Source organism: Hyperolius riggenbachi, chromosome 3 (assembly GCF_040937935.1).
Source record: "Hyperolius riggenbachi isolate aHypRig1 chromosome 3, aHypRig1.pri, whole genome shotgun sequence".
NCBI classification, from domain to species: Eukaryota; Metazoa; Chordata; class Amphibia; order Anura; family Hyperoliidae; genus Hyperolius; species Hyperolius riggenbachi.
Genome location: NC_090648.1, coordinates 374317724 through 374331253, shown reverse-complemented (window position 1 = coordinate 374331253; position 13530 = coordinate 374317724). Strand labels below are relative to the sequence as shown.

General features: G+C 41.2%; 1 protein-coding gene across 1 annotated transcript; it reads right to left on the bottom strand.

Annotated features, from left to right (window-relative positions):
- Positions 1–6233: 6233 nt before the first annotated feature.
- LOC137562346 (uncharacterized) lies at positions 6234–13108 on the bottom strand. The gene is made up of 2 exons (XM_068273682.1): positions 11926–13108; positions 6234–6628 (listed from the first exon to the last, which is right to left on the bottom strand). The coding sequence occupies exons 1-2, from the start codon at positions 13106–13108 to the stop codon at positions 6234–6236; spliced, it is 1578 nt and encodes a 525-aa protein (XP_068129783.1).
- Positions 13109–13530: the final 422 nt, after the last annotated feature.

Below are 13530 nucleotides of genomic sequence, written 5' to 3'. Positions count from 1 at the left end.
ACTCAGGTTAAGAAGTCGCTCTCTGCAGATAGGAGACAAGGGGTAACACCCCTCCACTGAGGGTGGACTTGAGAAAGTAGCAAGGATGGAACCGAGGCGCCAATAACTAGATACAACTGTTAAAAAACCATTTAAAAGAGGAGGCGCATGACTGACCAGTACTAGTTATTGCTCCTGTTCTTGCCTGATGAAGCGGATTTGATCCTGCAAAATATGTTGCATTGTGAAGTGTATAAATACATTTCATTGTGGCCTATTAAATCAACCAATTTTGTGCCTACTTACTAAGTAAGTCCACCACTACCTCCTCTTTTAAACGTTTTTTAATGGTTTTATCCTGTTATTGGCACCTCTGTTTAATCCTTGCTACTTTAGATGGCAAGCTTAACTGCCAATATTGAGGAAATCTCACTAAGCGAGATTGGGACTGATTTGCTGTGAAACCGAACTTGTAAATTTCACTCGCTCATCCCTCGTGGTCACTAATAAAGTAATAAGTTTTGATCCTTTTTGTGGTGTTTAATGGAATGGTCATTACCTCACTGCGAATTGTAGTAAGGCGGACATATTCTTGTTCATCAGGTTCCAGTGTGTATTATATACCTGCCACAAATTCCCTCAACAACCATATACCTATAATGTTAGCTTGAGTGTGATGGTTTATTTTTAGAGGGTGTAGACAGTTATATGGGTTGGTTTATGGTTTTTGTAGCAGTTTCTGTCAATTAAACATTTGAAAACCATTTAGAAGAATTGTTTTAACTTTCCTTCTAGTCCTCAAGTTCCAGAGGACACATAAAGCCCCTTTACCAGTTGCTTTAATAGTTTAGTTTTGTCTTGAACTCTGGCATATTGAAGGCCTCATATATTTCAGAAATTGCTCCAAGATAGATATATTTTCTTTTCCGCAGACTGAGGTGCCATATACACATACATCTTTAATTCTAAAGGGCTTTATAAAATGAGAAATTCGAGTGTATCTATAACATTCGGTTAGCTTTCTGTTCTGTTCTATTACATTTGTATAATATCTTTCTGATCCATTAGTTACTGGAAGCTTTTTATTTTATCCCTTTTCATTATATGTGAGACCTTGGTGTAGCCATTCCATATCCAACACTTAAAATTGTACATCACCTGTCCTGGAGGAAAATCCAAGGTAAAGAACTCAATTTAAACTTCAATCTTAGTCTGTGTCATAATTTGAGGGAAAAGCAGGTGATCGGATTCGCTGTATGTGTTTCCAGCCATGGGGAAATATTCCAGATATATATAATTTTGTAACTCATTCTCTATCGTACCCATTTGTTAAATTGCTTATAACTATTACTTACCCTGCCACAATTTAATTTTAGCAGTAACATATGAGAATCCTTCTTCTCCTAGACTCCTCTTTGTATGCTGCACATTTTATAAGTGGTTTTTAGTTTTCCCAGATAAATATAAAGCTACTAGTAGACCTAAGCTCGTTTAAAAACGGGCTCTAGGTCTGGTTGAAACCCCGCCTCCCTCTCCTCCCCTTCCTTCCCTCTTATCCTCCGCCGCACCGTCACCGCGCATGCACACGCTGCACGTCCGCCGCGCTTGCTCCTGCCGCACATCCGCCGCGCTTGCCCCGCCGCACTCCTGCCACATGCGTGCCTGCCAAACGCGCCCTCTGCACACCCAACGCGTGCACGCGCCCCTTCTGGCCCCGTCCTCCCTCAGCCTCTGCATCCCTCCCATCACATGCACAGTAGTGCAAAACACGGGACACACACACAGGAAGTGCAGGGATGGGACACAGAGACAAAGGGGTTTTATTATAGAGGATTATGAAGAAGTAGCTTGAAGTGGTTTGTGCTTAATGATGAGGGAAGAAACCTAAGTAGTACAGTTTTGGTGTGAACACTGTCAGGAACCAGGTCCATGGCATGCAGTGGCGTAGCTAAAGAGCTATGGGCCCCGATGCAAGTTTTACATTGGGTCCCCCCATGCACTCTATACATAACAATTAATACGGCACACCAAAACCTGCGAAGGACAACCACAGTGCCAGAGGTGCAAGAAGGGGATGGGGTACAGTGTTATAATGATTACCACTATTCAAAGTATCCATAGAGGTGATTATTATGAGCACAGGACCAATAGAAATCTAATACTTCAGTTGAGGGAAGGCCCCTCTGGCCCAAGGGCCCCGATTCGGTCACAACCTCTGCACCCCCTTTTGCTACGCCCCTGGTGGCATGCCTGCAGAGACAGTTCCTGATGGGGTTTGACCAAGGTCGAGAGGTGAGAGCAGCCTTATTTAAGCTAGAACAAGGCTGTCACCCTCAACCACACTCTGCAAGACTCTGCCACCACTAGCAGTCGTCCGTGATGATACGGCTAGAGAACCATACATGCACAGATTCCTGTACCGAAGGAGATCTGTCCCTGTCTATGGCACTTACAACAACTTCATGCACTGCTGTCGAGCTGTATGCACTCAAGCTGGTGTTAACGTATCTTGGGTCAGCCACAGGCTTTAGGCCAAAACCACAGTACACGGAGGACCACTTATTAAATAAGGATTTAATTTTCCAAAAAAGTGAAACAAATGCATAAGAAAATATGTACAAAATATTTACAAAAACAAAGATGTGCAACAAAACATTTGCTTATTAAATAAAAGGGAATAAAATAGAGATCAAACTTTTCCCTGGTGTTAAGATCCAAACTTTTGTGCGGAAGAATGCAGTTCCGATGATCGATCAGGGAATGACCTATTTATCGCTATCTCCTGGGAAATACATGTACTCACCCTATGCATCTAATTTATAGCCCAGACTGTAGCTTTAGGCTAGAACCCCAATGTCTGGTAGAAATGCTTTTTAAGTTATTGAACTACAGCCTAGTAGCTACAGGCACACAGTTTCCTGTCTCTGATACACCAGTTGCTCCATTTGTATGCTTATGCGGTTACCTTATACCACACTGTTCAAGGTGTTTACATATGACAATAAGGTGTTATATTCAAATGTCCCTTAGCATTGGAGACGGAAAGTCCAGAACTCCCCATACACAAAATGGGTTACCCCATAAGGTCTGTCGGGCGTTTTGTCAATGTTTGTATAAATTGTTAAAAATAATTATAAAATCAAAAATGTAAATGTAATGCTCCTGGGAAAAAATAGGAGGAGCTTAAGATACAAACACACGCCTAACTGTGTGAGCTCGTTTTTCGAGGTTTTACAGTACTGGTTTAAACATGTAAATAAACATAGACCAATTTATAAAAATATCAATTTAATATCGAATAAATATTACAATATCAAAACAATATAAAATTGCACTTTTGATATATAACAAAACTCATAAGGTCATTCTTATAATAAGCAATGAGCTGGATAATAATTTCAGTAAAACATCAAAATGTTATTATACTTAATCACCAAATACAAAAGGCTTAAACCATTCAGCAGTCAATTCAAATACAGTGCATAGATGTGACTCCTCAAATATGGCCGTCGGCCCTGTTACTCAATTTACCACAGGATGTCTGGAGACAAAATGGATGACTTGAACGAAAACAAAATGGCTGTTATCAAAATCAAAATGGCTGCTATCAAAAATCAAAATGGTGCTATCGCAAACAAAATGGTGGCTTATCAAAAACAAAATGGCTAATTTAGGATGACTCAGTGGATATAACGACTGGGCGTTGCCCCACAATTTCTATGCAATCAACTATAAATGACAGGAATTTTCCCACTGTCTACACTTTAACCTCCGCTGGCCTGTGATACTACACAGAGCAAGCGGGTAAAATACATATAATTTTGGAATAAGATATCTATTGAGTCGTCCTAAACTTGGCTAGGTGTGGCTTGCACATGCTGCGGCAAAGTATCAAAATATCTAGAGGAGGTAGCTTGAAGTATCTAGCGCTTTTATCCAAAACAAGTTTATGGCATTCACAGTCAGCGATTCTCGAACTATTGGTGGTGTTAAACGACAGAAAAATATACCCACTGAATGGGTTTTATCAAATATATGGAATGAGTAATTCCTGTGCACTGGAAGAACGCACTCCCTTTGGCTATAAATGACTATAAACTTAAGAAAGACAATCGTCAATAAATCAAAAGTTCAGATATTCGTGCTGTGATAAGCCATATGACTAAAAAGAAAAATCAGAACTGGGTTCAAGTATAGTCACCAAGATGGCCTCTGGGCGTGTTCCTCTTAGGCGTGGCTGTGTTCAGATGGCATGAATCCTCTATGTCCTGGTCTGCTCAGATCTCCTGATGGTCTGATCCTTCCTCCTCATTGAATGACCCCTCTCATCTTATTCCCCTCACTACCTATGGTTCTGCCCAGGAGATTAAATCTTCTAGCCTATCACTGGGCAGTGGGAGTGACCAATGGGAGCTTTCTGTGACTAATCTTTAACCCAAGTGTAATACTGGCTTTCACCCTTTGTAGGTGCTGTTGGCTAACTAATCACAGACTTACTGGGATATTTGGCAAACTAAAAACAAAAATCATGTTTTATTATAACCCAACAGTGAATAAATCAATGTTATAATTCCTCTATGGATAGCTGACCTTGCTGGAATCACTGGTTATTATTTATTATACAGTGACCTTTTCTACCATATTTAAGATAGATTGGATTTGATCCAAAAATCATTGGCATGCTTAAAACCACCATGGATCTCTCATTATAACACATTGTGCTTGTTAGCAGGGTTTTATATCTCTAACATTATTGTTTAACATACAACACTGGTAAACATATAGCATCTCTATATCATCCTGGATATATTCATTCAAATAATCTTTATATTAATACATATACAATGCCATAACCTTTTTTTTATATTCATTCTTAATTGTTATGCAATGATGCATACATGTGCTGTCTGTTTTCTTAACCTAGATGGGGAATTGTAATATAACTTTATGCTTTTTAATATGAACTATTGCTGACAGCACAGTCAATATATTTCCCAAGCTTTGTTTTTGTGTCTGAACTTTGGAAACACATACATTGTGAAAGGAAAACAACCCCCATCCAAGGCTTCTATGCATTAAATACAGCCAGGTCTGAGCCATTGTTTACAAAAACTGGTTCATTTACCGACAAAAGCTAGTTAAGGTCTGGTCTGTCTCTTTCATTGTCCTAAGACTCTTCTTGTTTGGCAATTGTTTGGTCAAACAAGGTACTTGTCTGCTTCCATTGTTCAAGTAAGGTGAATGAGATTACCTATTGCAAATAGCACTCAGCTGACTGCCTGTTATTCCCAACTAATCTTTCTAGAGGGACACATACTGTGCAATTCAGTATTACTTGGCAATATTATATCGCCATATGAAAATATGCTCTGCCCTTCTCAATGATCAATGTATATATTAACCTACAATCACCATACATTAAAAAGTCTTTGTCTCCTGTACCTTAGGGGAAGGAAATTAATTAGGTTTTATTCCTATTTGATCATGTACAGTTCAGTTTATCGGAAAAACGATATTCCGCCATATGGAAATCTCGACACATCCCCCTTTTCTTTTGGAATGTTCCAGGGTGTGACCATTTCAAAAGAACAACAAGGATTATTAAACGTTTTACGTTTTCTTCATTCCTGTGGGAACGCGTTGCGAACGAAGCTTTATGTTTTGTATTTGTAATCCAAGTATGAAAGGGAAATGGACTTTAAAACATTGTCTTCATCACATTGAAGTTCATGTTTCACGCTTCAAGAAAAATAAACTTGGCAAATGATACTCCGGCTGTAAACAAACAGGTTTCCTCTTGTTGCAAAGGTAGCAAACAGCAACTGTAACAGCGATGAACTGCTTTGGCCTTTGGTTCAAATAAAAGGATTTTCCGGATCTGCTTCAAGATTTGAATAACTCACTCCTGTGAGTATCTGGTGTGGAACAGGTATCAGACTTGCATCTCCCTTCAATGGACCCCGGATACATCAGCTCGTCATTCAACGACACATCGCGGGTTTAGGCTCATCTGGACCCTCTAGGATAGGAACATCTATCTGGTCATGATGAACTCCGCTGTATCCGGTAACATCACGGATGCTGGATCTGGCACCACACTTGGCTCGGCACTCTTCCCCAAGATTAGGACTGCGTAAAGGATGGCAATCGTCAGGTGGGGCATCTTTGCGCCGGATTGGAATCTTTGTGTCCATATGGATTCTAGTAGAGATTAACACATCATTAGGTATACCTGTCAGGAGAAAAATAATTTGTTAGCACACATTTCCAGATTGCTCAATTCTCCGCAACTGTGAGCTAGGGTGACAAATACGCAGTTGATTAATATGTACCCATTTTTCAACAAAATCATCCCCCTTAGGGATTTTAACCTTATAAACCACAGGAGACAGTTTATCGGTGATTGGGTATGGACCTTTCCATGAAGGGAGGAATTTCTTTTCCTTTACCTGGTCTCTGGCAAAATTATACAGATAAACTTTGTCGTCCACCCGATGCTCCTTTTGGGTAGTTTTGAGGTCATAGTACGTTTTCGTACTGACTGCGGCTTTTTCGATGTTTCTTTGAGCAAATGCAAAGGCATGCTGGAGGTGCTTCCGTAAGTTCTCCACATATTGATGTGCAGTAGTTGCATTCATCAAGTTGTGATCTGAGGTTTTGTAAAGCAAATGCTGGGGTAACACCATCTTTCTACCAGTGAGCATCTCAAATGGGGAAAGTTTGGTTGCTGCGCTTGGAGTAGCTCTAATAGCCATAAGAACTAGTGGCAGCTTGACATCCCAGTCTTTACCTGATTCGCTAACAAATTTTTTCAGGATATTTACAATGGATTGATTGTAACGCTTCACTCCACCACTAGAGGCTGGTCGGTAAGCTATGTGGAGCTTCCGTTTTACCCCTAGGATTTCCCACATCTTGGTCATTACTTCACTGGTGAAGTGACTTCCGCGATCGGATTCGATACGCTGGGGAAGACCAAATCGGGAGAAAATGTGGTTAATGAGCAGTGATGCGCACACACTAGAACTGCATGTTTTACTTGGTAGACATTCTACCCATTTAGTAAATAAACATGTTACAGTCAACATGTATCGATTTCCCTTTGAGGACGTTGTTACCGGACCAATAAAATCGATCTGGATGTCTGACCATGGCATGGCTATGCCTCTTTTCATCAGCGGTGCCCTGTGAGTGGGACCTTGTGGCTGGAATTGAGGGCATACCAAACATCCTTGGCAATATGTCCTGACATCCTGTAACATGTGTGGCCAGTAAGCGTAGTCTCTTAATAACTCATACGTTATTTTCTCTCCTCGATGACCAGCTGTCGGGGCATCATGAGCATGTTGCAACATCAGACCCCGATATGCTGCGGGTACTACCCATTGCGTAATACCATTTTTCGAGGTTCGTATTAGCAATCCATCCTGTAATGAAAATTGTGACACACCTTTCATCAAAATACGTAATTCTTCGTTGTCACTGCAGTCTTCCACGGTGATGGGATAATCCTGTGGACTTTCAATATGTTTATAAAACAAACCAATAATGGGATCCCCCTTTTGGCTTGCAATGAGATCCTCACTAGGAGAATCTTGACTCCACATAGCCACACTGGGTTGAGACTCCTTTTGGGCCTGCCCCCTAGTGGTGACATTTACTTCGATAGTTCCCATGAGGTCATTGATATCGAAGATTTCACCATCAATGGCTGCTTTCTTAGCAACGGAATCTGCTAGATCGTTCCCATCTTTATTAGCGCCAGGGTGTTTCGAATGACCCCTTACCTTTTTCCAATAAATGGTAAGGTCGTGGGTATTAACCAGTTCATCAATTTTACAAAACAATTTACCATGTTTGACTGGCTTTTTGTTACTCCTTGTCATGCTAGTCCTTTTCCAACTGGGAAAATATTCCACAAAACTGTTCCGAACATACTCAGAATCTGTTATCAAAACAAATTCCTTAAGGTCATGTTCGATAGCCATTTGTATAGCTTTATACACGGCAGCGAGTTCTGCGACCTGGCTACTTTTGGGACCAATTTTGTATCCCGCAGATATCTCTGGAAATATGTTATTCCATACGATACCGATACCTGCAACCAGCATCTTTTCATCTCCTTCTGTGTGAAAAGAACAGCCGTCAACATATGCACATGGTAGTGATTTGCAGTACTCCTCTTCATAGGATTTATATGGAGATAGAGATTGCTCTTCCAGAAAATCGTTTTCTGGTGGCTCATCTTTATGTTCCACATGAGAGCAATCATGGAGTTCAGCTAATCCTTGAGCAACTGGATTTTTAGTATCCTGTTTATATTTGATTTCCAGTGGCCATCCCATTAGGGACATTGTCCATGCCGTTATCCTACTGTTTGACAGGTTACCTTCTTTTATTTGGTTACTTTGCAAATATTGTAGTGATTGGTGTGCAGTTTCTACAATGATCTTTTCCCCTTGAATAAAACTTCTGAAATATTGCAAAGCCCACACAGTTGCTAATAATGCCTTCTCACAATTATTAAATTTGATTTCAACTGGTGATAGTGATTTACTGGCATAAGCAATTATTTTATTCAGTCTTTCTTGCTTTTGGAAAAGAACTGCACTTACACTCTTGTCGGTAAAACCTGTTTCAACATAGAAGGGTTTACCACCTTCTGGATAAGCAAGGCATGGGGCCTGTATGAGTTTTGTTTTAAGCTCAGATACAGCTTGTTCATGGCACTCATTCCATTCCCATTGTACTCCTTTCTTTAGCAGCTGCAATAGCGGCTTTGTAATCTCAGCATAGTTATCTATGAACTTGCGAGAATAATTCATCATCCCCAGGAATGATCTCAGTTCCTTGAGATTTGTGGGGGACTTCGTATTTTTGATTGCTTCCACTTTCTTTTTCTGTGGATTAATTCCTTCTGCAGTAATTTCATGTCCTAGGAAATTTACTTTAGATCGGCACCATTGAGCTTTCTGTAGGGAAAGTTTAACACCTGCTTCTCTTAGTTGATTCAATACATATCTCAACTCTGAAATATGTTCCTCAAAGATTGTACTTTTGATAAGGATATCATCGACATAAGTTAGGGTACCTCGTTCAGCTGCATCAGGCATTGCTTTGTGCATGAACACAGCAAATTCGTGGCCTGCGTTGATGTATCCGAAAGGCGTACGGGTCCACGCAAATTGTCTATTACCGAATGTGAAGGCTAGTTTGTATTGATCCCTTTCATCCACTTTAATTGTACAATATCCTTGTGCGCAGTCAAGGGCTGTGAATATTTTAGACCTTTGGATTTGCGCCAAGCATTGGTCAATGTATGGTACAGGCCAACCCGACATGTAGACACGTTTGTTTAACTGTCTCAAGTCTGAGCATAGACGGAACTGACCATTCGGTTTGAGAACTCCGAGTACTGGATGATTGAAGGAACTGTGTACTGGGCGGATAATACCTTTCTTTTCCAGGTTCTTAACAATTTCCGATAATGACTCGTAGGCTGCTAGCGGAAGTCGATATTGTTTGATAAACACAGGGGGTGCATCTGGATCAGTCAGGATTCTCGTAACATGCAGGTTAGTCTCCCCACAGTCATAAGAGTCCTTGGCAAACATCTCCTGGAAATCCCAGAATAGTTGCCTTAGCTGCTGTCGTTCTGATTCATTAGAACATCCATCAGCTATAGAGAGTTGTTCTTCTACCCGTTCCTGAAATTCTGGGAAAATCTCAGGTTGACCTACCTCATAAGCTTCTTCAAGCCTATTAGTTAAGTCATTTGGGGTGTAACATGCTTGATCCTTACCCTGCTGGAGTGATTGATACTCACTTTCATTGATTTCATGGTTAAAAATCAATGATGTTTCCTCGACATGACATGTACCTTCCTCAGAACTGAAAGGATAAATAGAGTGTATGCTGAACAATCCTTCAGGTGTTGAGAAATATTGTTGGTCCACTATTTGTTCTTCTGTCAAATATTCATCAGGTATTAATCCAATGACTTCATTTTGGAATCCAAAAGTGTAATATTCTGAGTCAATGGCTAAGCCAATCATTGTATCCTCCTGTAACGTGATACTATGAGGGCTCATGTTTTGCATGACCATGTATAATGGTTCCTGATGAATATTTATTAGGGGAATTGGTTTTACCTTCAACCCCAATTGTTGCATCCGATTGGATAAACAAATCAATGCATCTGCATTTCTCATCTTTTGCCCCTTCTTTACTTGAATGGGTAAAAGAAATGATTTGCAACCTTCAGGGACTTTTACTTTTTCAGCGACAGTGATATCCACTGCATATGGTATTCGCTGTCCCCATCTCAGGGCTTGTTCTCTATCCTGGAATTCCTCTGGGTTTCCGGATAATTTGGACCACAGAACATTATTGACCAGATCAACCTGTATGGCAAATCGGTGAATAATGTCGTTTCCTAAGTACATTTGGTACTGTGGTTCCTTTAACACACTGAAGACATGTTTTGCAGATTTGTTTCCTAGAGACACAGATAAGATGCATTTTGCAATTACATTATGACTCTGGTTATCGTTATCCAGATCGTGGATCCATTCCTGTGTAGAGATAAATTTGATTACCTGAGGGTCGGTAACCTGCTTCAGCAGTCCTAGGCTTATGTAGCTGGCCTCAGATTTGAGATCCAACTTGGCATATTTTACCCGAGCAATATTATTTACCTGCACGGGAACCAGCACATTATCATTGATTTTCTCGATTTCAACCAATGCCTGTGTATGCTTGGTTATGCCTGCCACTTCCTGACTTCCCCCTTTGAGGGCAATAGTTAACACATCATCTTCAAGGACTATCTTTTCAATCTTATCCTTTCGGATATTTATGATGTGAAAAGCAGTGTTAGCATTTTCCTCGGGTTTACCGTTTTTCAGGATCGTGACTTCTGGTATCTGACTGTTCCGGAAATGGATTTCAACAGAGTTAGGTCTTTCCTCAATCATATGGCAGCTGCGTTGCGATTGTGCATTGCTGGAGCGCTCAAAATCAATTGGAGTATTGACTTGAGCCCATATTGCTTCATTAATGAAGTCAATTATGGAATTTAGTCGTTTGAGCAGATCGATTCCAATGATCAATCTATCATATGGAAGATCAACAATCAAAGTTGGATGTTTAATGACCTTTTTACCAATCTTGTATGTCAGCCAGGATGTGCCTTTTACTTGTAAACTATTACCACCAACGCTTATTAGCGCACCGTCAAAGGCTTTTAATCTTGGCTTCCTTTGTGATGAATCCAAGATCTGCTGGTAATAGTTAAAAGACAGAATAGTAACCTGGGAACCGGTATCCAGTAAACCTGGGATCGATCCGATACATCCATCTTGTAGATGGGTATCGATAAAATACCGGCCATCTACCTGTTCAAGATTGCAAAGAAAATTGGAATGTTTTTCCATTTGTTGCTTCAGAGAATGATCTCTCTGTAGCGTCAGGGTATTAGGAACTTGTTCCTCCTGATTCTGCCTGCAAGGCATTTGGGTTCCCATGGATTCTACCAATGGGACAATCTGAACAGAGGGTACTTCACGCTCTGGCTCAAATGACATAATATCACCCATTTGTGGTGAAATATCAAGAACATTAGACTTCCCTTCCTCGACCTGGGGTAGGTCGGTACATTGCACATCATTTTCATTACTCGTATTTAGTATTGCCATATCCATTTCCGTATAGTGATTTGTCTCGGTTTCCTTTAGTTGGCAGAGCTGGGCCCTGCCTCCCCAGCTAAAAAATCCTCATGCTGTCTTCCTGCAGATCCCTGAGCCAACTTACCCATCATGTCACTCAATTTGTTCACTTGATCAACAAGCTGATCAAACCTATTAGGTCGGCGAGGGTTCTGGTTCCTGGGATCATATCTGTTCCCTGCGGGTGATCCACTCCTAGGTGAGTTAGGTGGTGATCTACCCCTAGGTGAATTAGGTGGGCCCTGTCTCCTTTCCCACTGCTGCCTGGGTCGGTTATCCCACCGTCTATATCCTTGGGGACGTCTGTACCCCTGGGGTTCTCTATATCCCTGGTAACCTCTATACCTTTGACTACCCTGGTTTCCTTGGTAACCCTGGTATCCTTGATACCTGCGATTGAACCGAGGACGGTAATCCTGGTTTCCAGAGCCTGAGCTATCCCTATCTGACCCTTTAGGATGTTGGGGCCTATTTTGATTAGGATTTTGTCGCTGTCTTTGGCCCTGCTGGATAGATACTTTTGCAGGAGGTATTTTCTTCTGCTGGGATTCAAGGTTTAGGTCCGCTTTCACTTTGGTTTCATCTACTCTGCGCTCTGGGTACTTTTTGTTGTTTCTCCCACTTACATTGGAACTCCCACTGATGTTGAACAGCAGTGTCGCTGAGGTAACCATTTTCTCTAGGGAGTTTCCGAAGTCTAACTCATTGGCCATGCTTAACTTTATTTGGGTAGGCAATGCATCGTAATATGCCTGTTTAAAATCAAGAGACTCCCAGTTAGGATTCCGATATGCTAAACTGTAAGAGTTTTTTAGCACGGAAAGGAATTCTCGGGGGCTCTGATCGGGTCGACAAGTAAGTCGATACACATCTCGTTTAGCTTCTGAGTTAGTGCGATACGGCCCAAACTCAAGCTTCACTTCGTGTGAAACTGCTTGCCATCTAATGATACCCCGCTCCTTAAATGAAGTGAAATAGTGGCGGTATCTGTCATCAAAAACCCATGGGAGAAATCTGATCCTGTCTGCTTCAGACAGATTTAAAGAGTCCATAGTGGATTCATACAACTCCATGTGGGATGCTATTTGCGCTGAACCCTTTTTAGTGAACTTTGGCACAGCGGTGTTTAAGAATTTTATGATGCTGGCTGAGCTCTGTTTTTCTGGTGGATACTGATTATTTCCCCTATTTGACTCCCCTCTATACGTACCTTTCCCCCTTCTTGGGATAGGGCTGGATTCTCGCTTTCTCACATCAGCCTCCAATTCATCTGAATCAATATCAGCAAGGGAGTCGTGACCTTTATGGGAATCATCATACCTAGGGGCCCTCATTTGCATATCTCTCTCTGGAGAGGAATCCAAATGTTGATCTTTAGGGACCCTTGTACTGTCATCTATCATGGTATTCATAGTTTTACATACCGTTTCCATACGATCCAACATGCCTTGCCATTTTAGGTCATATGGAGTGAGTACTGGCGGGCAAGGGCTGGATGATCTATCGAGTCTACCTGCCTGTTGGATTTTGAAGTACTGCTGTTGTAGTTCTTCAAAATCCTGTCTAAGTCTGCGATGCGCTTCACGATTCCGTTCGGCGTCTCTTTCCAGACTTTTGATCGCTACCTCCCTGTCTGAAATATCAATCATTAATTGGTCTCTATCAGCCCTTATAATTTGAAGATCTGATTCCACATTATGTGACTGAGAGGTTAATGATTGGACGTTTTCCTCTGTTCCTCGCAATTGGGATTTCAACTGTACAATCTCTTTTTTTCTAGATTGTGAAAGGATATCTACCTCTAATAACCCATATAACACAGAAG

What these genes read in the sequence shown, in the direction of transcription:
- LOC137562346 (XM_068273682.1), bottom strand. Translation starts at nt 13,108, where the DNA reads ATGATAGATGACAGTACAAGGGTCCCTAAAGATCAACATTTGGATTCC. An exon ending in CCCACCTAATTCACCTAGGG is followed by an intron (nt 6,629 to 11,925) that starts GTAGATCACCAC and finishes ACAAAACCTCAG; the next exon opens with ATCACAACTTGATGAATGCA.